Genomic DNA, 26,934 nt, shown 5'->3' on the forward strand with positions numbered 1-26,934 from the left:
TCTCCATCTCTTCGTGACTCTCCACAGAAGCTGAACAAGACCTCAATGTTATTGTCTACAGAGTCATATTCTACAAACTACATGGTCAAGTTATGTTTGCTTGTATATGTATATATATTTTTATTGGAGGAGTTCCCTACTTCTCCGTCTCTGGCAAGTCTTGGACAACTGATATTGGTCAGCTCTTACTTACCTCTCATCATGCTCAGGTTACTGATAAAAACTAATTTTCTTTAACCATGCACCATACACTGTTGGGAATGTGCAAGTCACAACAACTGTGAAAATTTGCTCAATAAAAGACTTGTAATGTGGTTGCGGCTTTTTGCTATCATGCATTATAATCCAAATAAAAAATAAATCTCTATGAGTTCATCAGGACTCACCTACGCTGATATGAAACATTATGCTGTGCAAGGGTTTTATGTGGGACAGATGTAATGTTTACAGTGGTTCAGATTCCAATTATTGAAGTGGGCCTTACATTTTCTGAATGCTATGCAAACTGTAATATTAAAACAGATTTACATTAGTTCATGTATGTGTGTGTGGATTTCCTTTGAGACTTTATTTTTTATTCCGTTTTTAGGGCCAAAATATTCTTAGCTTTAAATGTGTTGACTTGTATAAGACACTTACAATTTTAAATAAACAACTGAAAAAGGAAAAGTAAAAGCTCACTTCTTATCCCCGTTTTTCCACAACCAAAGTTTTCTGTTTCTGGGCACTTTATCACAACAACAATGGGCTGAAACAGTCAATTGGTCTATGTAAATGGCCACATACCATAAACATACAATAACTCTTTTACAGTTGACACAATAATTATAGCACATACTAAAATTATCTTATTCATTTTTATTTTTTTACCATCTGCGTTGTATTAACTTCTCAGACTTTTTCAAAGACCTCCCATTTTTCATCTGTAATAACTGAAAACAGCTCACTTCTCGTGATGTTATGTACGTCGCTGTTCACTTTAGGTGATGGAAATTCCACTGAGGTGGTCCAGAGAAATAAGATAAAAAGCAATATCACATCCGTCGCGGTGTAATGTGTTGTGTTGGGGCTAATTGTGTTGTTTTTTGGCTTATTGTGTTGTGGTTTTGTTTTGATGTGACACTTCCGGGCCACCATACCTCTCCCACAGTCAGCTGTATTATCTTTTCAAACAGGAAATAATACTGTGAGAAAAAGATCAGAGTTTCTCGAGTCACATCAGGGAGAAATGCCTTTTACTCACCTCTTCTGTCAACTGGTTCAAATGTTATAAAACTGTCATTATCTGGAAGACATACAGGAAAACTAATCCTGCTCACATGAATGGAAAAAAACAGGCCTTTCCTGAAACAGTACACTCTTCAGTCTGAACACATGTTGTCAACATGTAAATTACCACATTCATTTCATTTCATAAATAATTTGAAGTTCTTCTGGGAACCCAAGCACTTTTTCCAGGCAGATAGAATCTCCCCAAACAGGTCTGGAGTGAAGCTGTCGCTTCAAACCTCTTTCGTTTTCTGAACAAATATTCTGGTCTTTTTAGACAAGGAAAAGAGACGAGAGATTAAAAAAAAAAAAACATGAACGTGGAACCAGAAGTGGAGCAGAAACACTGAAATAAAACCAATGCAGCCTGAAGACAGGGGGATTCAAAAGTCTCCAAAAGCTTCCTGTGAGGACCAAGCCTGTCATCTCATCATACTCCATCCAGGTCATCTTCCTTCTCCCTATCCTTCCAACCCCTCCTGGACGTCACTACCCCAATGAAGGAGCTGGTCACCACTGTGACCAAACTAACCTCATGCCACGTCTTATCTTTTCCGGCAAAACATCTCACCTGACCTCCCTCTACCAGGTGAGATTCAGAAATTCAGATGCCAAGCTGTCATCAAAGCAAAAGGTGGTTACTTTGAAGAATCTAAAATATAAAACATATTCTGGTTTATTTACCACTTTTCTGTTTACTACATAATTCCACATGTGTTCCTTCACCGTGTGGATGTATTTAGTTGTACTTCGAAATTAAGAAAAATTTAAAAAAAAATTATATATATATATATATATGTATGTATATAAAAACCACTAAGTGAGCAGGTGTGTCCAAACTTTTGACTGGTACTGTATATATAACACCAAGATTGGCAAATTCCCCACTGGCGCCCTGTGAGGTCTTTGATATATAGTGGTGTCTGGTTGTGGAGGGCTTTATATGTAAGGAGAAGGATTTTAAATTCTATTCTAGATTCAATAGGCAGCCAATGAAGAGAGGCTAAAACTGGAGAAATATGATCTCTCATGCTGGTTCTGGTCAGGACTCTGGCTGCAGAATTCTGGATCAGCTGAGGGGTTTTCAGGGCATATTTAGGACAGCCCAGTAATAGAGAGTTACAGTAATCTAGTCTCGAAGTAACAAAAGCGTGAACCAATAATATAGCTAAAGGCGGGAGAGGTACGGTGGCCCGGAAGTGTCACAGCAAAACAAAACCACAACACAATAAGCCAAAAAAACAACACAATTAGCCCCAAAACAACACATTACACCACAACAGATGTGATATTGCTTTTTATCTTATTTCTCTGGACTACCTCAGTGGAATTTCCATCACCTAAAGTGAGCAGCGATGTACATAACATCACGAGAAGTGAGCTGTTTTCAGTTCTTACAGATAAAAAATGGGAGGTCTTTGAAAAAGTCTGAGAAGTTAATACAACGCAGATGGTAAAAAATAAAAATGAATAAGATAATTTTAGTATGTGCTATAATTATTGTGTCAACTGTGGTATGTAAATAAAGAGTTATTGTATGTTTATGGTATGTGGCCATTTACATAGACCAATCGACTGTCTCAGCCCATTGTTGTTGTGAAAAAGTACCCGGAAATGGAAAACTTTGGTTGTGGAAAAACGGGGATAAGAAGTGAGCTTGTGACTTTACTTTTCCTTTTTCAGTTGTTTATTTAAAATTGTAAGTATCTTATACAAGTCAACACATTTAAAGCTAAGAATATTTTGGCCCTAAAAACGGAATAAAAAATAAAGTCTCAAAGGAAAAAATTTTGGTACTTCAGATGGATCCACCCCCTCCCGCTTGTTGTTTGCTAATTACTGTTTTCCTTTTGTCATTCAAATGGAGAATGGAGAATTGCATGACAGACTTTGCCTTAGTCATGCATCAATAATGTCTCTGCCTCTATTCTTCCGAAGAAGAAAAGCAGAAGAGCATGCTTATTGATCAAGAAGGCAGATTATGAGCTGTCAGATGCTTTTACTTTATCATATCCTTTGCTTCAAAGCTGATCTCACAGTTTATCTCTGTGCTGATCCCTTGTGGAGAAAAGAAAGTACTCCCACTGACAGTGCACAAGTCAGTTACAGAAAAAATTGTTGGTACTCTTCAGTTATTGAAAGAAAAACTCAAAATAGTCACATAAATTAATTGAATCTGCCGGAGTACCCGGAGAGAACTCCATGGATAAAGGGGAACTGTACCCTGCCCAGTAATGTTTGCTAGATACTCTTTCTTCCATCTACTCCAGACTTGCTTTCAGATACTCTATCCTGCATCACTGTTTCCTGGCATAATTAATATAATCATCATTTCTATTATTGTTGTTATTAATTAATTAAGTGTTTGGGTGTCCATGGATAAGGAGGTTCTGAACTCTGTGCCACCATTTCGCGGCATACAGATCTTCTGCCAGAAAATTTCCCGGTGGGACAGAAGATTTCATTGTAAGTAAATGGTTTGGTGTGAGTGGCTCGAGGCCTTTCGGTTCATTGGTGCAGTCAGTTGTAAGCAGTCGATTGTTTTTTATTACTATGGCTTTATAGATAAACATTTAATTTAGCCCCATTATGTCTTTTGTTCTACAGGATCCATTTTTTATCTAATCTCAGAAGGTGGTGCAGACTGACTTCTTTTACTTTCATACATGTTTTTCACTTGTTTTTCTTTTAGCTTTGTGCAAGTAACTCTATCATGTTCATTCCAGCTCTCATTGAGCCTAAACTTACTTTTCATTTGAGCAGTCTCTTTTTGCTTAACTTTTTGCTCTTTTTGCTTTTGTTTGACTTGATTTAACATCAGTATTGTTGCAGCTATCATCCCTACTACCATATCTGGTGGCATTATAACAGGCACAATAACATCCATAACATCATCTAATGGTTTTGTTATTGGAGGAAAAGTCTGGATACATAAATAAATAAACAAACCAACATAAAACCAACAGAGTGTAAAAGAAAAATAAGGAAAAAAATAGTCATGTATCTATGTATGTCTGTGAAGGAAGACAATTTTCATCACATTTGGGTAAATCTCAAGAATTTATAAATGCAATTCTTTTCAAAGTTCTTAAATTCACAAGTTTATTAAGCAGTTTTTTAAAACTTTGAGCAAATTATGTTTTCCATTCTCTCAGGAAACATTTTTTTTTTTTTTTGTTTTTTTTTTGTTTTGTCAGTCAAATGACAGAAACATGCACTACAGGTTGAACATCTCGGAGAATGACATGACAGACTATGCCTTAGTCATGTGTCAATAATGTCTCTGCGTCTTTATGTGAGACACTCTTCCAAAGAAGAAAAGCAGAAGAGTGTGTTTTTTGTTTAATGAGGCAGATTATGAGCTATATCCTTTGCTGTGATCGCGTCAAAGCTGATGTCACAGTTAAATCTGCGCTGACCCCTAGTGGAGAAAATACCCCACTGACAGTGCACAATTCAGTGAAGTTTTTAAGTTTTCGTTCTCTTTTTTGTCAGTCAAATGAGATCTAAAGGATGAAAACATGCACTGCAGGCTGAACATCTTGGTCAGTTTCTTCTATCATGATAGGCCCTGTGGTGGTTTATTATATATTATGGATCAGCCACTTTATGTGACTACGCAGAAGCTGATCAAGACCTCAATGTCTTCAGAGATTCATACTGACTACACGGTGAAATTTTGTTGTCTGTTCATGCTGTATATATGTGTACAGCCAGAGATGGAGAAGGATTTCCCTCTTTCTCCATCTCTGGCAAGTCTTGGACAAGTGATACTGATTAGCTCTTACCTCTCATCATGCTGAAGTTGCTGATGTAAACAAATTGATTTAATTATAACACCTGTTTTATCTCTTCTGTGGTAGCAAGATTTTGCTATCATGCATTTTAATCCAAATAAAACAAACCCCTTTATGAGCACATAAGGATGAATCTACCCCAACATGAAACATTCTGCTGTGCAGGTTTTTTTCTTTATGTAGGGACAGATGGAATTACTACAGTAGTTCAGATCTGATCCAATTAATGACATGTGGGCTTTCCTTTTTTGTTTTGTGAAACTGAAATATTTCAACTAAATTGCATTAACTTTCATTAGTTCATGTTTCTCAGGTTGTGTATTTTCTTTGAAGAATTATTTTATATGATTTTTTTTTTTTCTTGTGCCAAAATATTTCATAGCTTTAATCTTGTCCTATTGTATGCACCTTGGCTATACCAGTTAAATTTGTATAAAATTAAAACTTACAAACTTGTTTCTTTGGAATTGTATTGCACAAAGACAAAGGTTTAAGAAATGGTGGCACTTGTTTATTAAAATATATTTTTCCGGGACACAGCACACATAAATTGTTACAAGAATAAATGAGCATATATTCATAAATGAGCATATATTCATAGACAAAACCCCAAAGTCAAACATTTCCCTTTAGAATAAGTTTTGGGCCACAGACATGCAAGCTCCAAAACATGTTCATTCTGAGGATTAACCTTTATTGTCCAAAGACAAAGGTCTATAAAATAAAGGCAAGTGTTTAATAAAAGGCATATTTCTGGGACACAGCACACATAGATTGTGACAAGAATCAATGAGTACATATTTATGGACAATCTCAAAACTCAACCATTACCCTTTAGAATAACTTTTGCGTGAGAGACAAATTTTACGCAAAAGTGACCCTACTTTAGGAAACATGCTTTCACACAAATTAATAAATTGGTAATCAAATTACGGTTAAATGTCTGGTGGTGCTGCTCAATGCGGTCGGATGCCAGTAGAAAAAATAAATATGTCCATCCTGCCAGATGCCCATAAGCGGAACCAAAAGGAAAACAGCCGATTACGTAGTCGATATGGGTAAAGTTGTTTAAACATTTCAACGATTTCTCATAATATTTGAGCGTTTATAACTAACCAAAAACTTGGTTAGAGATGCCACAAAGTAAGTGGCAATGCCTTAACCGTATATGTGTTGCAGGCCACAGGGGCCAATTCCATCCTTGTCAAGGGGAGTGCTAACCTTCTCTCCTTTCATACAACACGCCTTCCTTCAGGAAAATATCGCCATATATACCAGCCAATGCGTGAACTGGTTTATGTCACGGTGCACTTTCATCAAATGTTTATGTTCATAAACTGACTTCAACTGTTTATGGTTCATTTATCTCTAAACACCGTTTTCAAATTAAATGTTTAATTTCTCTAACATTCATTTCCGAGCATTTATGTATCTTGCTCAATTGTTATTGCACCCACAATGCACCGCTCTCATAGAAGGGATATCATTGGGAGGTGCTGTCACGTGATGGCCGACAAACGCTTTTAATACGTTTTGTTTAACACCCGATGCTCTTTCTGAATATTCTTATACATGTTTCTCTTCCTTTTTCACTGTCCAAACAGGAACGAAATGGACAGATTTCTTGTTTCTTCATAAGCTAACACATCTTGGACGATGTAGCACCGTTTTTGACCACAAGATGGCAACGGTTCTTGTCTAGTACTGTCTGTAGTGGCACGCCAATTCAGCCAAATGACTTAAATTAATGCAAATAAAACATGGAGATTTGTTTAGAAAAAAAAAAAAAAAACCACACATACAAACAAAGACTGATTCTAGTTCAATTTAACATGATCCATTAAACAGCAGACTGCATCATGCTCTTGAAACAGTTTTTGGTCTTAAGTGTATTAATCCCTTTAAACCATTTAACAAAACATTAAGGAAAGAAAGAAAGTGCCAAATCTGTCCTATTCATCTATTTTCAGACCAGAAGCAACATAATTCTTTGTATAATATACAATGTACAAAATTAGTATTGAACACTTGTGATTTTTTTTATAGTATGCTTTGGTAGAATCAGTAATACCGAAACATCAGATGTGATGGGGTCACCCACTACTTCATGAGACTGTCTTCAGTGTACCATATAAGAACCTCCTGTGCTTTCCTTTTCAGACCAAGAGCTGCCATCCCAAGGGCCCGGCTTCCTCCCGACACTTTAGCTTCTATAAAAATAAAAGGCAGTTTCTTAGAATAAAAGATTACAATCTGAAAATGAGTTATGTTTCAATTGTACACATGATGCATGATGTGTACATACTAGCCATATAAAATCAATGCAAACTTTCAGGAAAATTGGTGAACAATTTACCGCTGTAGTAATAGAGTAAAGACATTCCAACAGCTAAGCTGAAACAGCCCAGGAAGAAGAGGGGACCTGGAAACAAGTATACAAGAATTTAGAAATCTACTTTATCTATGCCCTTCTGAGTTTAACTGAATACTTTTGCCTTGTACATTTCTGTGTTGCTGACAAATGTTTCTGAAAGTACACATAAAGCCATCTACTCGATCTAATCTTGAAAGCAGTATTGAAATTAAATGTTTAAAATATTAAAGCATGATGTAAAATGAGTATTGAAAATAAAAGCTGCATTTAAAAACAAACATCCCCCTAAAGCCTGAGTTTTCTAATAACTAGACAGAATTGTTAGTACCCACTAATAGTTCTCTGACCTTGTATTTTAAATCAGTAAGTATCTTAAAAACAATGACAGCTTGGTAAATTTAGTCATGCTGCATTAGACATGAAGGCTAGAAGCACACAACTGTATCACCTGATGTGAAAGAGATATAATGCATCCTATCATAATAGAGCCAAAATATAAATTCAAGACACTGTTTTCCATTAGAGAACATTTTAATGATTTACTTAACCAAATTGTTTCTGCAAACAATACATATACCAACAAACCACACACAATGGCATACAAAGTGAAACCTTCACATTACCTCTATCGTTCAGAACATGTTTCTGTTGATGGATGCTTGGAAATGTGAGTGGATCTAAGGAATCTGGGATCAGGGTGAAATAAAATGTCAAAACTGACTGGTATAAATGGATAAATCCAACGAATTCTGAAATGTTCAAATGAATATTAGATATGTAAATGAGTTGACACAAGAAAGCAGGTTTTGGGGACGAACCTCTGAGTCGGATTCGTGTGGGTAAGCTGTAGTATACCTCTTCCACATGGAGGTGAAGAGCTCTGTAAAACTCCCTACATGCTTCCTCACCTTTCCCCTGCAGGTGGGTTAGAAGCTCACCCAAACGAACATTTGTAGGTACGTCCAAGTTTCTGAACTGGAGAAGATTGAACAACTGTTAGGGCAAATACACTCACATTGTTGATTTAATAAAACACCTGTTAGGGTTCAGTTTGGGAAGAACTGTAATACATAAAGAAAACTAGCTGTACTGATTTTCCAGTGATTATTGTGATCCTGTGTTATCCTGTGTCTCAGAACACAGTGAGGACATTACTGGGGGCAACTTGAACAGGCTCATGACATTACAATCCTGGAAGTATTGCAGGCCATTGGAAAAGCTATCAAAGCAGTAAATGGCCATCACTCCACAACAGTGTGTTTGCGCCACTGCCATGGCCTCTTCAAACATGTGTATTAGCCGAATTTAATAATATACATATCCACCTTGAAAAAAAGGGTTGAAACATCCACTGTTATTGCAGAGGCGGCTGTAGCTTTAGCTCAGGAGGAAGAGCAGTCGTTTGCCAACCTGAAAGTCAGTGGTTTGATTCCAGGCTTCCCTTGACTACATGCAGAAAACAATGAACCCCATGTTGCCTATATAGAAAACGAAGAAGTGCTGTGTGTGTGTGTGTGAATGTGGTTTTTTTTTTTCAAAAATGTATAGCGCCTCCATTTCTTGGCATTTTTTTGTATTTCTTTTTTTTTTTTGTTACTGATAAAGTTAGAATATTCATGAACAAGTAATGAGAACCAGTGTATGAGTGATCATATGCATCAAGCACTAACTACAGGGAATTTGCCAGTAAATGTAGCGTTGACTTATTAAATCCGTTGACCATATTTTTTTAAGCCAATTGAACTATTACATTTACTTTTGACAGTTCTCTGGTCCCCTGAAGACATCTCTATCTACACTTTTAAAACATGTTTTAAATGGTATTGTTAAAATGTATTTTAGTCTTGCATTTAACTATATCTCATCATTAGTGCTTGATACACAGGATGTCCTTGATATAAGGCTTGAAGCTTTTATTTGTTTCAGGACCATCTTGAAGCTGAACTAGGAAATGATTTTAGATGAAGCAGTGGAACAAATAAATACACAACGTCCTGGATATAAGAAGTGAGCTTGCCTAAATCAAATGTAACTACTTGTTCCTATGATTCTTCATTTTTCTGATGCATAGAAATTAATTAACTTTGGTATTTAGATATTTTCATTATTTTTAAATGTATATCATTTCAGTCTTGCATAGGCCCTACAATTATTGTATAAAATGTAATGTCTTGTATTTCAATAAATTTGCAGCTACGGCATCATCTATTACTTTCAAGTTAATATGCCAGTAATAATATAATACTGCACAAGATATAGTATTAATGATTGTATTAGATTAATTGTTTGGAAGCTGTTATAGGTTGCCAAGAGTAAATTACTAAGAAAAATTACAGATGCAAACTTGAGATCGGAATGAAGGATCTTCATTCAGTTTGTCTTTTTTCTCCCTTGTAAAATATACTTGCAGGCAATAAAAGTATTGAATGTATTAGTAACGAGACTTACTTTGGTGGCCTCCTTGTCTGTAAGAATCTGTGGGTAGATTCTGTTGAGCTGGAGGATGAGTTTGTCCACCAGCTCTGTGTCCAGTCTCCTTTCAGCTTTGAGGAAGACACTGTCCTCCATCAGCTGCTCAAGAAAACTGTCTGTTCATGTTGGGAAGGGAAAATCAAAAACAACTGGTATAAGGTTCACACTGTAAGCAGCTGCCTGACAATGAGCTAGGTATCACTACAAATTTGAAGTAGTCTGTCCATTTTAGGGCATAAAAGATCAGGCATGATCATAAATAACTTTTTTTTCTTGCAATTGTATGAGGATGGAATATGGGCATAGCTGATCGGGAAGACTGCAAAAACACTTTGACTGAAAACTAGTTTAGCACAAGGCTCATTCTCCTGTCAAAATGATTGTCGGAGAACTTTTCAGAAACCTTGAAGACTTGAAATGTGACGTCCTACGTCCCACTGCCATTAACAAAGCGAAGAAAACTTTCCGGTTGTTTATGCTTGGGTTGTTTGAGACCAGCACGCCCCAGGAGGACATACAACCGAAACACGACGCTATATTTTGTGATTAAATATGCGATACTTTTTAATTCAACTATAGAAAGACACAAACCTCCCATTGTGGAGTCCCCTCTGTCCTCTGTTTGGACACGCCCACTGACGTCACCACGCTGACAGGGATGGGCATACGTCAACGTCTTCCAAAATGACAAAAGCGTTTCCCTTTCTGCCGAACAGGATGGCAACTGAAGGTTTACGATAGGGAATTTTTTTTCAAACAAAGTCTAGCAGTAACCAAAGGGCTAGACAATTAACTACATTTATATAAATGTCAATTTAATATCTTCGAATTTAAAAAGCTACTTTGAAAACTGGACCCTATCGAATACATTGTATGTGTGAAGCATTTCACTCAAAATATAACATACTTACAATATGAATGTGAAATTTCGTTGTGTTGTGATCTTGAGTCGAAGTCAATTCAAAATTAAGTAATAGAAGATGTTAGTTTATACCAAAAAAAAAAAAAAAAAAATCACATCTAATGTATTTATAAAAATTAGAAAATTAAACTGTACAGTTAATACATTGGAAAAATGTGGAACTCGTACACACAACAGAATTGTGAAAGTTAGATTTAATTCTTCACCAGCCATCACTGGTGGCAGTAACATGAGCAAACAGACACAAACTTTGCTAGTATTTTTTTATTTAGTTTTTAAACCAGTCTTTAGATATTGGCCAGACAGCTAAATTCAAACTCCCATATGAAGCAGAAAGGCAGCTGAATCCTATAGTCTGAACAAAAACAAATAAATACAATAGCAGTCATAGTAAAAACATGTCAGATCAATTAGGAACATGAATCCAAAAAATGATCAATAAAATGTTCTCATGTAGCACAAACATTTACTTTCTTTAAAGTCATGTTTGCAAATTGCACTTATATAAAAAAAAAACAAAAAAAAAAACACAATGGCACTGCAGACTTATTTCAGGACTGTTTACAAAATTGTATTAAAATTATTTTAAAATGTCATAGATAAAGTTTGTGAATAGTTTTAACATCTGACTTAACTTACAAATCTTTTAAAAAGTTTGCTTCATAATACTGTTTTTCAGTCAAAACAAGTTAAATTTTTTGTAACAGCTTTGCCAACTCTACAGACACCAATCCACAGTCTAGTCAACACCCTAAACTTGCAGCGCTATCTGTAGCAACATAGAGTGGTGATGATAGATGCCTTGCTGTTAGCTTAAAAGGAGACAAAAACATTCATTGGACAGCTCAAATCTAAGACCAAAGAACATGCGGAGAAGCTTTTTTTGTCTCCCGTTTGATTTAAAAGTTAAATCTTCTGGTATTTAAAAGCTAATGCAAGATACCCAACTTTGTTGATATGAAATAAATTAGATTAACTTGAAAATGTGATGTTAAAAAGAGCATTTAAGTACATCATTCTTGTCAAAAAATACATGGAAAAATAGCACAATTTTAGTGTAAAAGTAAAATCAGCTGAGACTAAATAAGAACAAAAAGTGCTCAATCAGGGTGACAGGTAATGAGTAATCAGCACACCATACGTCCTGATTCTTCTGGTTCAGTTATCGTAGTGGGCAGCTGAAGCATCGGCTCATTTTCAACAGTCACACTACTTGATGAAACTTGAGGGAACGTGACGTCCATGTTTTGGCACTTAAACACAAAGCTCTTGGCAAATATTTGTGGCTATGTTTTTGTCTTTATACTGATGTGATTTGGATCATAATCAAAGTGGTGAAGCCAGGAGTCCAGCAACTGTCCACTGTCTGACGGTCTTCCTTAAGGACACTTGGCTTGATTGGTTTACTGGAAGTGGAAAGACAGGAGAAAAGAAAATACCAGTGAGAATACAGCAAGCTCCACTTCTACTGCATCAGTGAGACAATGTTTGGTAAATGTAAGCTCTTCTTGAGACAAATGAAAAGACGATCAAGACTAATTTAATCATTATAGAAAGGATCAGATCACCTCAAATATCCTAGTATTGTGATCTCAATAACATATGGTGAAATGACCAGTGTATTATATACAATTATCAGTACAATGTGATAGTCTGAATGGCTACAAAACAGGGACCCCTCAATACAAATGACATTACTTCAAAGCCAAAAGCAAAGGTAAAAGCATCTCCTTTGCTTTGTGACACAGTGCTGCCTCTGCAGTGCAATCCCTGACTTACATGGTGGTTGGAGGAAGCTCCCTTGCCCTTTGATTTTGCTTTGCCTCCTACTGCTGTGGCACTGTTGCGGCGCGCCTGCTCATGGTCAAACTCTAAATCCTCTAAACGCTGAGTTAAAGCCAGTTTCTGCTGAATGGCCATGCGCAGCAGAGAATTCAGCGTCTTCTTCTCATCTTCAGCAGCAGCCAATTGCCTCTGCATGTCGTCCAGCTGGGTCACATACTCATCACATCTGAGCGGAAGAGAGAGGAGGGTTAAGAAAACAGTTGAAGAGGATATGGGATAAACATTACTGCCAGCAGGTGGAGCAGTTTGCCATTAACTACATATATTTCCTCCATTTTCCCACACAGCACTTTCCAGATGGGAGGATGAGGCTCCTGCTAACTAAGTGTTACATCAGACTGTTCCCACAATGCTCTGTCTTTCTCATTAACACACAAAGCACAAATGACACTAGAATTTAGTTATTCTATTCTAAGATAATGGGGGGGGGAAGCTCAATTATAAGATTGTAACTGAAAATGTGTAAACGTTTTGGTATTTCAAGGTTTTCTGCAAAAAAATGTGACCTTTTTAAAAACTATGTCATGGTGCAGGATGCATTTCATCAGTGTTGACCACTTTACCACAAAGATGCCACATGATGGTTATTCTCCTGTTTTTTTCTTACCTTGTAGCAAACATGGCTCGCAGAGAGGAGAAAGTGGCCGCGTCCTCTTTCAGAGCCTTGAGTTCATTACGGAGCTTCATCATCGTCTCAGTCACCATGGCTTTCTCAGTGTCATACTTACTCTTGAGGTTGGCAAGGGCGACCTCAGCTGTCTAATGAAATGAAGTTTCATCGTTAATGTCTTGCACTCAAGCCAGTTCTAAACGCTGGAATTATCTCAAAGGAATGCAGATTATCCCAGCTGTTATCAGTCTGAGAAACAATTAACTTCCTTCCTCTCACGCAGCAGGTATGCATGCACATAAACACATTTGGAAAACACAAAGCTGACCTGTTTGTTGGCCTTGAGCACAGCTCTGAGAGTGGCAATTTGTTCCCTTTTGGTGCTAAGCAGCGACTTCAGTTTGAGAATCTCTTCCATGCAAGCTTCTTTGTCTTTATCTGCTACCGTGCTCAGCTCCAGATTGGCAAGTCTCTGACGTGACAGTTCTGTTGTGCGGTCCACTGCCTGCTGCAGGTGACGAATCTGGTCCCTGATGATAGCTACAAGGTTATAGATGTTCATGGGTTCTGGGCGGTGCTCTGGGGCTTGAACAGTGGTGTCTGACCTTCCAGTGTCCGAGTCGGTGATCAACCCGCTAGTGAGAAGTACAGACTGGTTCTCTTTCCCTTCTTGCCCCCTTCTTACCAAAGCTTTGCCTTCCTTGTAGTAGTCCAGCATGACACGGTTTGGAGTCTCATTGTTGCACATGCACACATGGTTGTAGAGATTGGCCAGCTCCTCGCTGAAAGCTACAAGTTCATCCTGGGCCACGTTGAGGCTGCCAAGAGATTCTCCCGCTGCCTCACTGACCAGACGGAGTTCCTTCTCCAGGCGACACACCTCTGCTTTATCTGCTTGGCTAATCTTCTCCAAAGACATCAACTTAGACCTCAAGTCTAGGACATCGCTCTCCAACCGCGCTCGCTCGTCTTCATATTGCGTTCGACACTCCTCGTACTGTGCCCTCAGTGTTTTCAGCTCTTGCCTCAGCTCCCCAGCTTCAGACATGGCCACAGTGTATTTACACTGCAGAATCTCAGGCCCGTTGATGTCCAGCTCGTAATAATCCCCGTCGTCATGGCTGTCCCTGTCTTTCTCACTGTCTAAGGCAGACTGGCGCTCCTTACTCGCCTGAAGTTTCCTCATTGCGCTGAGATTTTCAGAGAGTTTGTTGATATTTTCCTTTTGCTCAGACATAGTGCTACGAGCCTGCTCCAGCTGCTTTTCAGTCTCTTGCAATGAGTTTTTGAGGGCCAGTTTTTCCCGCTCAACCTAGAACAAAAATAAAAATAAATGTAGTCAGCGGGATGTATTTTAATGAAAGAAAAATTAAAAATAAAAATACTAATAATACCAACAATAGCAGTCCTTTGGTCAGATGGAAAACATGCATATAATATATCTTAATGTGCTCTAAAAAGCAAATGAATGAGTATATGACCAGAATCCACTCAAATATATGTCCAGTAATAAATAATCAGCACAATCAACTCTCCTCTTTGCTCCCTTGTGTTGTAAGTAACACCTGAAAAGGCATTTGTTATAAGTAATTAATGGTAAACTCCTAAACCATTATCAATGGACCACTTTAAGGGCGATATCATGCTTATACAATGTGCACTTTGCAATAAACAAAGACCATTGTTGGATAAAATAACACTGTAAAAGCCAGCAATGGCATAAAAAAAACCTTCACATATTCACTAAATGCACAATACTGTTTTCAGATAGCTGCTGATTTCCATTAATTTGACAATCTGAATACTGATGTGTCCCTTACAGGGAAGCAGAAACGTTCCTCCTGCTGCGGCGACACTGATGGACAGACACACAGCAGCAGTTTAATCTGACATGACTGGCTTTCATGTGGAATCTAACAGCTGATGTTACAGATAAACAACTGTCCAAACTTTCCATCTTTCCCCTGAAGCTTTAAAAATAAGCAGCTGTAGTCCTGACATTATCTAAGCCTGATGAATGATACGAACACTGTCTGAAAGACTTTGAGAGCTCATGAACAAAATTTCACAAAGTCAACAGTTTCAACTGCTTCTCTTTACTGCTGTTTTTATCATTATGTCTCATGTGTGTTAGCTTGTTAGCTTGACATGAACTTTTATGGAAAAGGCTATTTGTTATGAGAAAATTACAATTCTACAAGGACATACAGTGTTTTGTGCTATGGTGTGGTTTGTTTTTTTTTTTTTTTAAAGCCTGGAAAAACAGCAGTGGCCGTTGAGAGTTTAGTTCACGCCTTTGCTGAGCTGATAACTCAACAAAAACAATGCTGCTGGAGCTGTGAAACACAACAGTTGACGATGGCTGCTATCACTTTTCAGCATGGTGCCGTATTTTCAGCTGCTTCTGTCCATCGTTTCTATGCTTCTACACAACTACTGCACGTGTGAAACAACTCTATAAACTGTCATATAAACTGTCATGGGACTTCAGAAATATACCTTGTCCAATTGTGTGCAAATGCAACTATTGCATTCACACTGTGGTATGCTAACAGTATGCTATGAGAAAAATTAACAGTAAAAGTAAACTAGAAAAGCACTCGGAGAGCGCAAATAGGGATCTGGATCACCACCAAAATTGAATCATTTCTTCATTTTCACATTTCCAACTACTCCTGAAAATTTCCTGAAAATCCATCCATACCTTTTTGAGATATCTTGAACACAAACAGATAAATGCCGGGTAAAACAGTAACCTCCTTGGCGGAAGTAATAATGACTGACTAACTGAAAGTCACTCACAATCAATGAATCAGGATTTTTTTAATAGGACTTTAGATGTTGGATTGATGAAGTGATCAAATAAATTGCAAGCTGAACCTATAATTGCAATCCTATTGGTGTAACTGCGCAGCCTAAATAGGTATTTAGTCAAAACATTCATTTGTGGAAATACTTCATAAGTGTCTTTTATCAAATAATGAAGAAATAAATCAGATTTACACCAAACAATTGATTCAGACAGTAAATGTCTGCAATCCAGGAGCCTCCCATATAGTTCATACCTGTGCAAGCTGTTGTTTGAGTTTCTGTATCTCTGAGATGTTTAGCTCACTGAGCAGGTCGTCCACCAGGCTTGGAGCTGGCTTGAAGGCCCCTCCCTTCCTGTTCACTGCTGTTCTGTTGTCTTCATCACTGTCACTTGTCTTGACCAAGCCATTCTCAAAGCCTCTTATGAGATCGTCATTGTCAGGTTCAGTGATGGCCGAGGGATCCTCGTGCAGTTTGGGGTTATCAGTGGAGGTATTAAACGAGCTGCTGTACACAGAGCCACCGATGGTCATGTAGTGGGAGAGCTCTTTGCGCAGCGATGCCTTCTGCTCACGTTCTGTCTTAATGGTCTCTAAAGCTTCTGCGAGCTGTCGCTCAGCGATTTCTCTCAGACGCATTGCTTCCTCCAGCTGGCTGTGGAGACACTGGGAGTCCTCCTCCAGACGGCGGATTTCATGCTTGAGACCTTCAAATTCAACCTGTGAAGACAGTTAAACATTTAATGAAGGAACAATTCATTTAACTCAAATGAATGATGCACGCCGTGATAGTAGTCATGCACAAAATTGGACAATTTTTTCTTCGGACATGCAATAAATATAACTGTTTTTTTTTTTTTAAAGCAAATCCATTGTAAGTAATATAGAAAAGAGATAAAATTAGTTGGCTGTCATTCATATTATGACAAAATTCAAACACTGTTGCTAAAGCAAAATGTTTTCAGTTTAGGCTTTCGATGTTTTTACAGTAGAGGCACATGACACAAAGACTGTGGCTGTATTACAACCAGAAGTCATAACCTGGTCAGATTTTTTCAGAAAAGAAGTATAACGTTACAATTTTTTTAAAAAAATTTGAACAATTTAAAGAGGTGCAGGACATTATTATGTTTGGCACCGTTTGTCTCACCTGACTCTGTCTCAGCACAGACACTTGTTTCTGGAGCGAGATGTTCTCTTCCTCCAGCTCACTGTAGTCCTGCAAAAGTCGAGCCTCCCGAATTTTATACTCTCTGATGTCATCTCGCAGCTGACTGCGCTGCAGCTCTGCCAACTCTGAATTCTGCATGCAAGGACAACAGAAGAATGGTTCGTTAGGGCAGGTGGCACAAGCATAAGCTCTGGTTTAAATCTATGCACACCGTTACCTAATGAAATGTAGTGTCATTTGCATCCATACAGTGTGAACTACATCCTTGCAACGGTCCAGTCTTTCTTGGAGAAATGATGATCACCCTGCCAGTCTGTTTCACATGCCACAGGGTAAGACCTTGGCAGGAAATAGCAGGAGAAGGACATGGTCCACTTACCAATATGCCACAGAGAGCCTGGGTAGAGGGCATCCTTTGTGTCGGGCTCTGTGTACCGCTGCATCATAATTCCTGCTGACCATCCCCCACAACAAGTACAAGATCTTTCACATACCACACCGACAACTTTGAGTAAAAATCATTGGTCTATATTATTAAAATCTTAAATCTTATTCTGATATCCAGAATATAGTAAGTATGTTGAAAGCAACAATAAAAATTCTCATAATTTTGCCTCAGATAATACAGAATGCGCACCAGCATCAACGCACAAAAGTGTGGGAGTAATTAGCAACTTCGGGAATACCGGTGAGTTGTTTACATTTGTTCAGCAGTGGCTCTTCTTCTTTCAATCTTTGAGTTTTTTTTTTTTTAGTTGTCTACTCTGCAGCAGCAGCTTTGTGATTAGCATACAAAAAGACATTTAACCAGCATCACCCTCTGTTTTCATCTTGGTGCAGGGCAGTGTTTATCTTGCATAAACACATCCCAGAAAACAGTGGACTTCTGCTGAAACCTTTCCAGGTGATGTTCTGGCTGATTGTGGTTTGGACATAAAACGACAGTTTTGGCTTCATGTGTGCAGAAATATAGATGGATGCATTTACAACACGTCAGCTCAATGAACTGGATGGTCAGAATAATAGTGAAATGGTACACCTGAGAAATCATGTAGAAAGAGATACTGTCTACAGATGCAATAAAGACCATACATGGTTTTAAATTCAGTGGTTCCGATCTGGATGGCGCTGCCATGTGCAGATGGGAACATCATTTTTATCAGATTGTGGTAATTTCTTGTTCTCTGATCATCTTGAGTCCCAGTGTTGTTCTGTCAGACATCCCGTCACAACGTTCAGAACTGCTCATTCTTTACAGACGTTTCAGTGCAAATCTGCCATCAGATCCCAAAAAGGTTTTCGTATATTTTATTGTTCTTGTAATAAATAAATAAATATAGTTCCAAGTAATTTTTACTGCTTTCAGAATTTTGCTGCTCCTTTTGCCTAAGCAAGATGCACTGAATAAATTAAACCTGTGACATCTATCTTTTACGTTTATAATGCCCAGGAAATATTATTTTATAAGAAAATAATCCACACAGATTAACAGATTATTTGATTTTGCAATCCAACTATCTAAAAAATAAATGTTTATGACAAATACATTTTCAGCATCATGGTGTAGTTGCAGCAAACAGTTTGCAGATTCGTAGGTTTTAATCCATCTGTTTGTAAAATGGCTGCATCAACATTTAAGCAACAATGGCTTTTAGATGTATGACAAGTGTAATTAGGGATGCACCCATACCGATATTAGTATCGGTATTGGTATCGGCTCAATACCATGTTTTCATTATTCTTGTGTAATGTATCGCATTATACACTTATGGTCAAATTTGAAATGAATTTATTTACAATATAAAGATATAAAGATAACAATCCTGTCCTCAGTCAAGTTAAAAAAAAAAAAAAACAACAACAAAAAAACAAAAATAACAAAAAATGAGAAGTCACAGAGGGTGCCTGCCATCTAGTGAATCTTTTTGGTTTCAGCAGTGTGCACTACTCAAAATAGCAACGTGCAACAAAAATAAATAAATAAAGAGAATTATAATAGTCATGTTCAACGCCATGGAACGATTCGAATAAGGCTGCAGGTATGCTGCTAGTAGTAAACATGTTTACTTCGGACATGTTTTGAAAGAAATAAATACCTTGAATGTGACATTTTTTGTTACACTAAAAGCGAGATCGTTGTTTCAAAATCACACATGTATAGCTGTATTTGGGTAAAATGTGCTAAATCAAAATAAAACTTGTTGAAATTGTAGATCTGTAATGGTATTATATTTGTATTGGTGAGGTAATTTCAGAAAGGATGGGTCATTTATTACAACCTTATGAAATCTTAACAGTTATAACAGCAATAATAATCATAGTCACAATAATGTTCACATAAACAGATTTGGTATCGGGAAATATCAGTATCTGCAGATATTCAAATTTCAGAACTCTGTATTGGATCCAATTTCCCAAAAAGTGGATCGGTGCATCCCAAGTGGCAATGAATCTAAACCCAACTTCACTCGGTGCTCATCAGATTGTAAAAATCTGTTATTAATAATCAGTGTTTCTGCATAGTAATGACTTCCTACCTCTCTTGTAACTTATTGTGGTAAGGATGTTTCTTTTCAGCATGTCTTAGACATGTTTTTAACACAGTTTACTAATGGGAAACCTGAAAGGGTCCCTGTAGTCAGGTACCCCCAACATGGCAGAGAAAGTCTCGGTGACGTCAGTTTCGACAGACTAAATCTTTGCAAATGAATCGGCATGAATAACAAGAGGTATTTGATTGTAATGCCAGTCTGTGATATTATATTTTAAACATTAGGAAATTCATACAGCATTAAGCATTACCTCTCTCATTTCAAGAGCAATTGTTGACAGGCGATCATTTTCTGCTTGGGCACTGGACAGGGACGCTTTAGCCTGTCGGAGCTCATTCTGCAACTCGAGAATCTTCTGCTGGTATAAAGCCTCCTTACTGGCTGATTCCAGTATCAGTGACTCTTCTCGGCTTTCCCCGTCAGCTGCCACCTTCCTGTGGGTAGAGTAAGCTTGTCCAAATGCCTAAGGTCAGAAATAGAGCAAAAGAAAATCATTTAAATCAACTGGCACTGGCAATGGAGTGGCAAGTTGTCCAGGGTGTACCCTGCCTCTCGCCCAAAGACTGCTGGGATAGGCTCCAGTTTCCCACGACCTCGAACTGGGCTAAGCAGTTATGAAAATGGATGGGTGGATGGATGGTGTATGTATTATACTGTATGTTACTTTCTATGTTTGTTTTAATGATCAGTGCTTGAAATGGAATTTGGACAGCTACTGTCTTAGCCAAGGTTTCCTTGATAGAGATTTTTTAATCCCAATGGGACCGAGTTTACAAAAAAATAAAGGTTAAATTTAAAAAAAAAAAAAAAAAAACAACGATACAAAAATACAAGAAAAGGATGAATCGCAGTTATATTGCTGTAACAAAACGCCATAACAGAGCCACAACCATTAAAAAAATGTTACCTTTGATGAAATCACTTCAAATTTACAAAAGTGTAATGATAAAGTTCTATATAAGCTTACTTATGATCTTGGATTAGTTTTTAGCTAAGAACAAACCCTACGAACACTTAGAGGTAAATGGTAAAATGGTAAATGGACTTGTACTTATTTAGTGCTTTTCCAGTCATGTTGGCCACTCAAAGCGCTTTAAACCCACACATACATTACATACATAGATTCATAAATACATATGTTTTGTTTTTTTTTTAAAGCTGTAAAGTGAATTGATGAAGATTCTTGGTCATTTCAAAGGATGATTCCTTTAAAGCAGCAGCCATAGTCAAGTGATTCCATGCATATGATTTTAACAATCAATCACTTAGAAACACTGATCCACAATATAAAGTGAAATTTAGATAGAACTCAGGAGAAGACATTCACCACAGATACACTGTCCAGTGGAAAGAAACGGACTTCCTCATTTTAGCTAAACATGTGATTACATGATCTTTAAGGTCCTGGGACCTCCTCATGTATAAAGCTGTCGCACGCACAAAATCCAGCGTACGCCAATTATAGTCAACTTTTGGGACTTATAAAAACATAACTTGGCAGTAAAATATCCCTACTTCCACGCCAACTCTGACCCTGGCGTACGCACAACATCTGGAGAGACGGGAAACGGCGACACCAAAGGCAGAACAGAATACCAAAGAAATGGTGTGAAATTTGAGACATTTGTTCAAAATCAAATATAAACTTTTACACAGAATGTTGTACATTAACTGCATTTGCAAAAAATAGGAAAATGCATATTTGATATTCTTACTCCAACCATTAAAATATGTTCGGAAACGAAGCAGTTCTATGTGTCTAAAAGTCAGATCACACAAGTAATAAGTCGTACAGAAACTGCCATACTAACAAAGGTCTAAATGAATAATGACGTGGTTGCCCATCAGAGGTGTTTCTCCCACTTGCAGATACAGAATATAAAGTGATGGTTGGATATAAAATGCACATAAATGCGTAAAGGCGCACAGTGGCTTTTCTGTCCCTGCTGATGAAAATGGCGACTCTGGAGTCGAGCTCGGCACCTTCCAAAGGGAAGTGATTGACAGGTCGGGGCAGCTCACGCCTTTTCCCAAACCAGAGCGCAGAGTAACAGAACTACGTGCAAACACACCGTGGTGTAGCGGCCATCGGGCAGATGAAGTGTAGGTGGAGACGCGTCGACACACAGGAGGAAACCTGTTGTACAGCTGCAAAGGTGTACAAGAGAGTGGTGGCGCTACATAACATGGCACTAAATGGTAACGTGTCGTATTCACCTGCAACAAGCACTGTGGCAGGTGAACGTCAGCGCTTCACCTGCGTTCACCTGCACAATCATCCAATCTGAATTATTGTGTTGTCAATCATCTTCTCATGTTGAAACCAAACGCTTCTGCTTTACGCAGCGTCTAGAAGTGATGCAACTCAGAGGAAGAGAATTCTTATTTATTCACACATTTATCTTTTAGTGTCATTTCTGTCAGGGTGGTCTTTATTTCTCCCCATCTCCTGCACCTCCTCCTTGAGGGCAATTATTGTGTCCTCTGCGAGGACATGCCTGCTGGGGGGTACAAGGAGGAATCATTAGCCTCCACCTCTCCAACCACATCGGCAGCGCTGCAACCCAGCTGGGACACAGAGGAACACCAGTATTTTAACAATAAATAAGTCTCATTTATGTGCGTTTATTTTATAAAATGAAACAAAGGAGCATTTGGCCCCTTTGGTTCCAGCGTAACTCTGAACTCATTCACTTTCTCCACCAGCATCTAATCTGTAAGTTTTTGTGCCCCATTTCCTGTTTTCCATACGTACGCTGCCTGTAGGCATCGTTGCTACGAACAGTTTTATAAATGAGGCCCCTGGTCTACTATTTGGTAGAGGTAAAATTTGCAGTGACTGGTGAATTTCTTTTAAAAATTGTGGATCTGGCAGACCCATCTCTACCAATTGGTTTGGGTATGTAATACACAAAGTGTTTGTTATAACACTACTGTTACATAATTCAACCTTTTCACTGCTGTTACATTACTATGAACTGTTTCTTTTTAGCATCTCGACCATTTCATTCTGTTTATTCTTTTGCAAAACAAACAAGATAACACAGAGAACTCATTTTTTTCTGAGGGAAGGGCTAAACTTAATATACTGACAGAATCAACTGTCAACTTAATCGGGACAGAGTAATTCATGCTTGGTATTAGTAATAGTTTTATTTCTTTTTATTTATGAAACTGAGATCTAGCCAATTAAATTTTTTCACTTACAAACTAGGCAACTATTTTGTATATGTGAAGTTGTGGCTATGGTTAAAGGCCGTAAATTCCCCACAATTACACTAAATTATCAAATAAATAAGTATACTGTGTATATTTAGATAGCAAGTAGCAAGTACAACTGAAAAAGAGAACATTCTCAAAATGGAAGTGTTTGGGAAACAGTTCCTCGCATGACAAACTAGTCACAAGAAAGCTCTGGCTATACGGACAGAAGGGGAAGCCCTTTATACAGCTTTATTTTCACCACAAGTTGGGATTTCAGATGAAGCAGTTTCTTCTTAGGTCTGTTGATGAAGAAATCACTGGTTCCTTATTACTCTCTTCAGACTTGTGTCCTCTCAGCTGCGTGTGAAACAGCTATGGCCCACTCTGAAGGCAGAAAACTTCTAATTTTAAGTTTTAGACACCTCTAATTTTAAGTCAAAGACTTGTATACTATTTTTTTCATTTTTAAGCACAATCTTAGAAAAGCTTGTTTTTAACCAATTATTTAATGAAAAATATTGGGTTCAAGGCATTAGTACAGAGACAACACTGCACTGGTCAAAGAGGTCACATCAGAACCAGCCTGGACAGAAAATACTTATCAGTTCTTGTTCTGCTTGACCTCAGTGCTGACTCCGATAGTGTGGACTCCAGAGCCAGGTAGGCCTCTCCGGTACTGTTTCAAAATGCTTCACGTCTAATGTGACAGACGAAGAATTTTTTTTTTTTTAACATGTAGGACTCAATATCCAAATCTTGTACAGTGTTTCCCAAGACTTAAGTTTAGGTTCAGTTTTTCACACCCTCTACATGCTGCCGTTTGGGTAAGTCCTCAGAATACACAGCAGAAACTTTCATAGTTATGTTGATGACACACAGCTTTATATGGCCATGTCTCCTGGTGACACCCACCCTTTAGGGGATCTTTTTAAATGTATTTTAGATATTAAGACAAGAGTGACAGAAAATTTCCTTCAGTTCAACCAGGAAAAAACTGTTTTAGTCATCGGTCCTGAAGCACCCAAAACTGGTTTTCAAACTTATGCTTTCTTTTTACCCCGGCTGCAGAAGTAAAGACCCTTGGAGTTATTTTTTACTCCTCATATCTCATTTTAAAAACACAAGAAATTTTGTTTTTTTGTGGAGGGAATATTGCAACAGTTCCCTCTCTCAAGAAGCTGTAGAGGCACTGATGCATTCCTTTACCACCTGTAGGATTGATTACTGCCATGCTCATTTTCTGGTCTTCCTAAAAGACAATATAGTTTTACAGAACTCAGCTGCTTGTCTCCTGACAAAGACCAGAAAGAGAGCTCATATTACGCCAGATTTAAAATCTGGCTTTCTGTGTGCTTCCAAGTCGATTTTAAAATACTTTTATTAGCTTTTAAAGCTCTAAAGGTCTTAATCTTAAGTATTATCAGACTTGCTTTTAGCTTATGAACCTCCAAGGGCTCTTAGGTCGTCAGGGGCTGGTCTTTTATTTATACCTAGAGTGAGGACAGGAACGTACGGAAAACCATCTTTTAGCTTTTATGGTCCTCACCTGTGGGACAGCCTGCTGGATGTTGAGGGCAGCTCAGAATGTTGATCTTTTTAAGAGAAAGACTTTGTTAGGAAAGCTTTTAATTGATTATTACTATCAAGCTAAAATTTGTATTTTATATTCGTATTCTATTTTACCTATTATATATTTTGGGGTATTTTATTTTATTTTTATATTTTTTCATTTTTTTATATCAATTCTCCAGGGTATTAGTTTCCTCATATGAATGGTGAGGGTTAGGACATCGCTCTAACACACTGTTTTATGTACACAGATGTATATCAGTCTATATGTGTGGGTATGTTTATATGTGTCTATATAAATATGTTTATGTATATGTGACAATGGTAAATGTATGGTCATGTAGATTTGATGGGAAAGGATGGAAACGTCTTTAATGTAAAGGACCTTGAGTTAGATTTTAGGTATGATAAAGTGCTCCATAAAAAGGTTTGATCTGATTTGACTAGATTTTCTACAAAAATAGTCCAATCTGGCCTTTTATGTTACAAATTATGTGGTCACAAGCTGATTATTAAGTAGCACTAAGATCTTTGAAAATGGACACACAAGACCACAATGACGCCCACACCCATCCCCCAAAACAAAAAAAGAAATTAACAGCCATATAGACACTTGGCTGCTTTTCACAGGTCAGTTTTAGGTCAGTATTGTAGAGTTATCTCAAGCAGACATTAGCCTGTAAAAGAAAGAAGAGAACTACAAGATAATGTTAGTATTACTTTTCAAGTCATTGACTGTGTATTTGTTGTTCTTCCAAGTATATATTAAAACATTTTGATACTGAAGTGAACAGTATGAGTCATTTGGAGTGGTTGAGAGCTAGGAAACTTCTCCAACCAATTAGGAAATGAGAAGGAGGAAGCAGCAAAGAAAAGAAAATCCATGATAAAGCGATTTGATCTTAATTATGGTTTATTTCTGGATGAAAAGAGGAAATGTCTCTAATGTATTTCTGTCAGAAAACAAGTTAGCTCTATAAGTTTGCTACTGAAGAAGTCTTAAAGCTGTTCTAATTTAGAGGGCGCCAGTCCTAACATACCAGTAGCAAGTATGGGCAAGTGACGAGTTTTGTTTAGTTTTTTTTCTTCTTATCTTTTATTTTTTTGTTAATCCGTCTAACTTAAAAAAATGCTTTAAGTAAAAGCTAAAGTTATAAACGTGGCGTTTAAGAGACAGTTGGTGTGTTTATACCTGCTGCATGGGGTAATAACATTGCGTTACATCTTTACTTAAAGGGTAATCAACAGATCGTGTAGTTTAGATAAAGTATGAAGACTATGACCATTCTTTTCGGTGAATAATTCTACTAATACATTATTAAAAGTTAACAGGGACACTTAAAAATGTTGAACGTTGTTTCACCAAAACGTAAACAGTTAATGTATGCCAAGGACAAAGTCATTATTTCTAGGTTACGTGTCTTAACTTACTGACACAATTCCTAAACGGTACCGCTGTCAGTGTAAAACTATGTGGCTGCGTGGCTTTGAACTCTGGTTACCTCCTTAAGCTGGTCCAGCTCGTGTCGGACCGTCTCGTATTCTGTCTCCAACTCATCAAATCGCTGCTTGAGCTGCTGTTTCTCCTCCAGTACCGCCAGTCCATATTCTGCCGCCTGGATCTTTTCGTGGGTCGTTTCACGGAGCTCCCGAGTAAGACGTTCGACTTCAGCTCGGAGCCACTGCGGCCCGGCTTCTGTCACCAACACCGCCTCAGGATATTCCTGCTCCTCCATAGACATCTTGGCGAGCCGCCGATTCTCAGCTGTAACGGGACCCAGCCCTGCCTGGCCGGGAAGGAGGAACGGTGCGGAAAACCACTAAGCAAAAATCACAGCCCTCTTTGTTTGAACCGCATTGTTGGGGTTTGAATGGCGTTTAATTTCCTTCGCCTTTTCTCTTCCACAAACAAAAAGCTCAAATAAGACGACATTTTGCTCATACTCTACTACTTTTCTCAGCCTCTTTATGAGAGCTGACAGAGGAAACTTGAGTTGAGATCATCGATTGGAAAAAGCTCTCTGTACGGCATTCAAATCTATGTAAATGTGACGGGAAATGTAGTTCTAAATTAGACTGTCACAGCAAAACTCTCTACGCCGAATGCCATATAAACTACAAGTACCAAAGTGCATTGCGCTGCTACCATCAGAATGCCGCACTGCTTCCAGGAATCACTACAACACTGCCATCTACAGATGTTGTGATATTACTACAACCATATTCACTATACTGATAAATTGATCGCCACCAGAAATGTGTTCGTTGTTTTGTGATTATTATATCGAAGATTGTAATGATACATTTTTATTCTGCGATATAAAAAAGTTACACAATTC

General features: G+C 37.9%; 2 protein-coding genes across 2 annotated transcripts; both read right to left on the minus strand.

Annotated features, from left to right (window-relative positions):
* Positions 1–5,566: 5,566 nt before the first annotated feature.
* Positions 5,567–10,530, minus strand: card19 (caspase recruitment domain family, member 19). The gene is made up of 6 exons (XM_079241546.1): positions 10,504–10,530; positions 9,889–10,028; positions 8,259–8,415; positions 8,064–8,126; positions 7,423–7,488; positions 5,567–7,276 (listed from the first exon to the last, which is right to left on the minus strand). Exons 1-6 carry the CDS (start codon positions 10,508–10,510, stop codon positions 7,167–7,169), a joined length of 543 nt encoding a protein of 180 aa, XP_079097672.1. The 5' UTR covers positions 10,511–10,530; the 3' UTR covers positions 5,567–7,166.
* Positions 10,531–11,061: 531 nt separating this feature from the next.
* Positions 11,062–26,589, minus strand: LOC306757500 (protein bicaudal D homolog 2-like). Its single transcript, XM_079242577.1, has 8 exons — positions 26,098–26,589; positions 20,073–20,285; positions 17,250–17,402; positions 16,355–16,819; positions 13,618–14,601; positions 13,287–13,438; positions 12,614–12,845; positions 11,062–12,240 (listed from the first exon to the last, which is right to left on the minus strand). The coding sequence occupies exons 1-8, from the start codon at positions 26,335–26,337 to the stop codon at positions 12,238–12,240; spliced, it is 2,442 nt and encodes an 813-aa protein (XP_079098703.1). The 5' UTR covers positions 26,338–26,589; the 3' UTR covers positions 11,062–12,237.
* Between the last annotated feature and the right edge of the window lie 345 nt (positions 26,590–26,934).

This window comes from Telmatherina bonti (assembly GCF_933228915.1).
Source record: "Telmatherina bonti genome assembly, chromosome: 6".
Classification (NCBI taxonomy): Eukaryota; Metazoa; Chordata; class Actinopteri; order Atheriniformes; family Telmatherinidae; genus Telmatherina; species Telmatherina bonti.

Bases quoted from the DNA above. Each gene is read 5' to 3' on its own strand.
- LOC306757500 (XM_079242577.1), bottom strand. From the start codon at position 26,337: ATGTCTATGGAGGAGCAGGAATATCCTGAGGCGGTGTTGGTGACAGAA. The intron at 17,403-20,072 runs GTAATGCTTAAT...CCTTGCATGCAG, and splicing joins TTGCTCTTGAAATGAGAGAG to AATTCAGAGTTGGCAGAGCT. The intron at 16,820-17,249 runs GTGAGACAAACG...CTGTCTTCACAG, and splicing joins CTGTGCTGAGACAGAGTCAG to GTTGAATTTGAAGGTCTCAA.
- card19 (XM_079241546.1), bottom strand. The intron at 8,127-8,258 runs GTTCGTCCCCAA...CCCTGATCCCAG, and splicing joins CACACGAATCCGACTCAGAG to ATTCCTTAGATCCACTCACA. The intron at 7,489-8,063 runs GTAATGTGAAGG...ACTTGTTTCCAG, and splicing joins ACATGTTCTGAACGATAGAG to GTCCCCTCTTCTTCCTGGGC.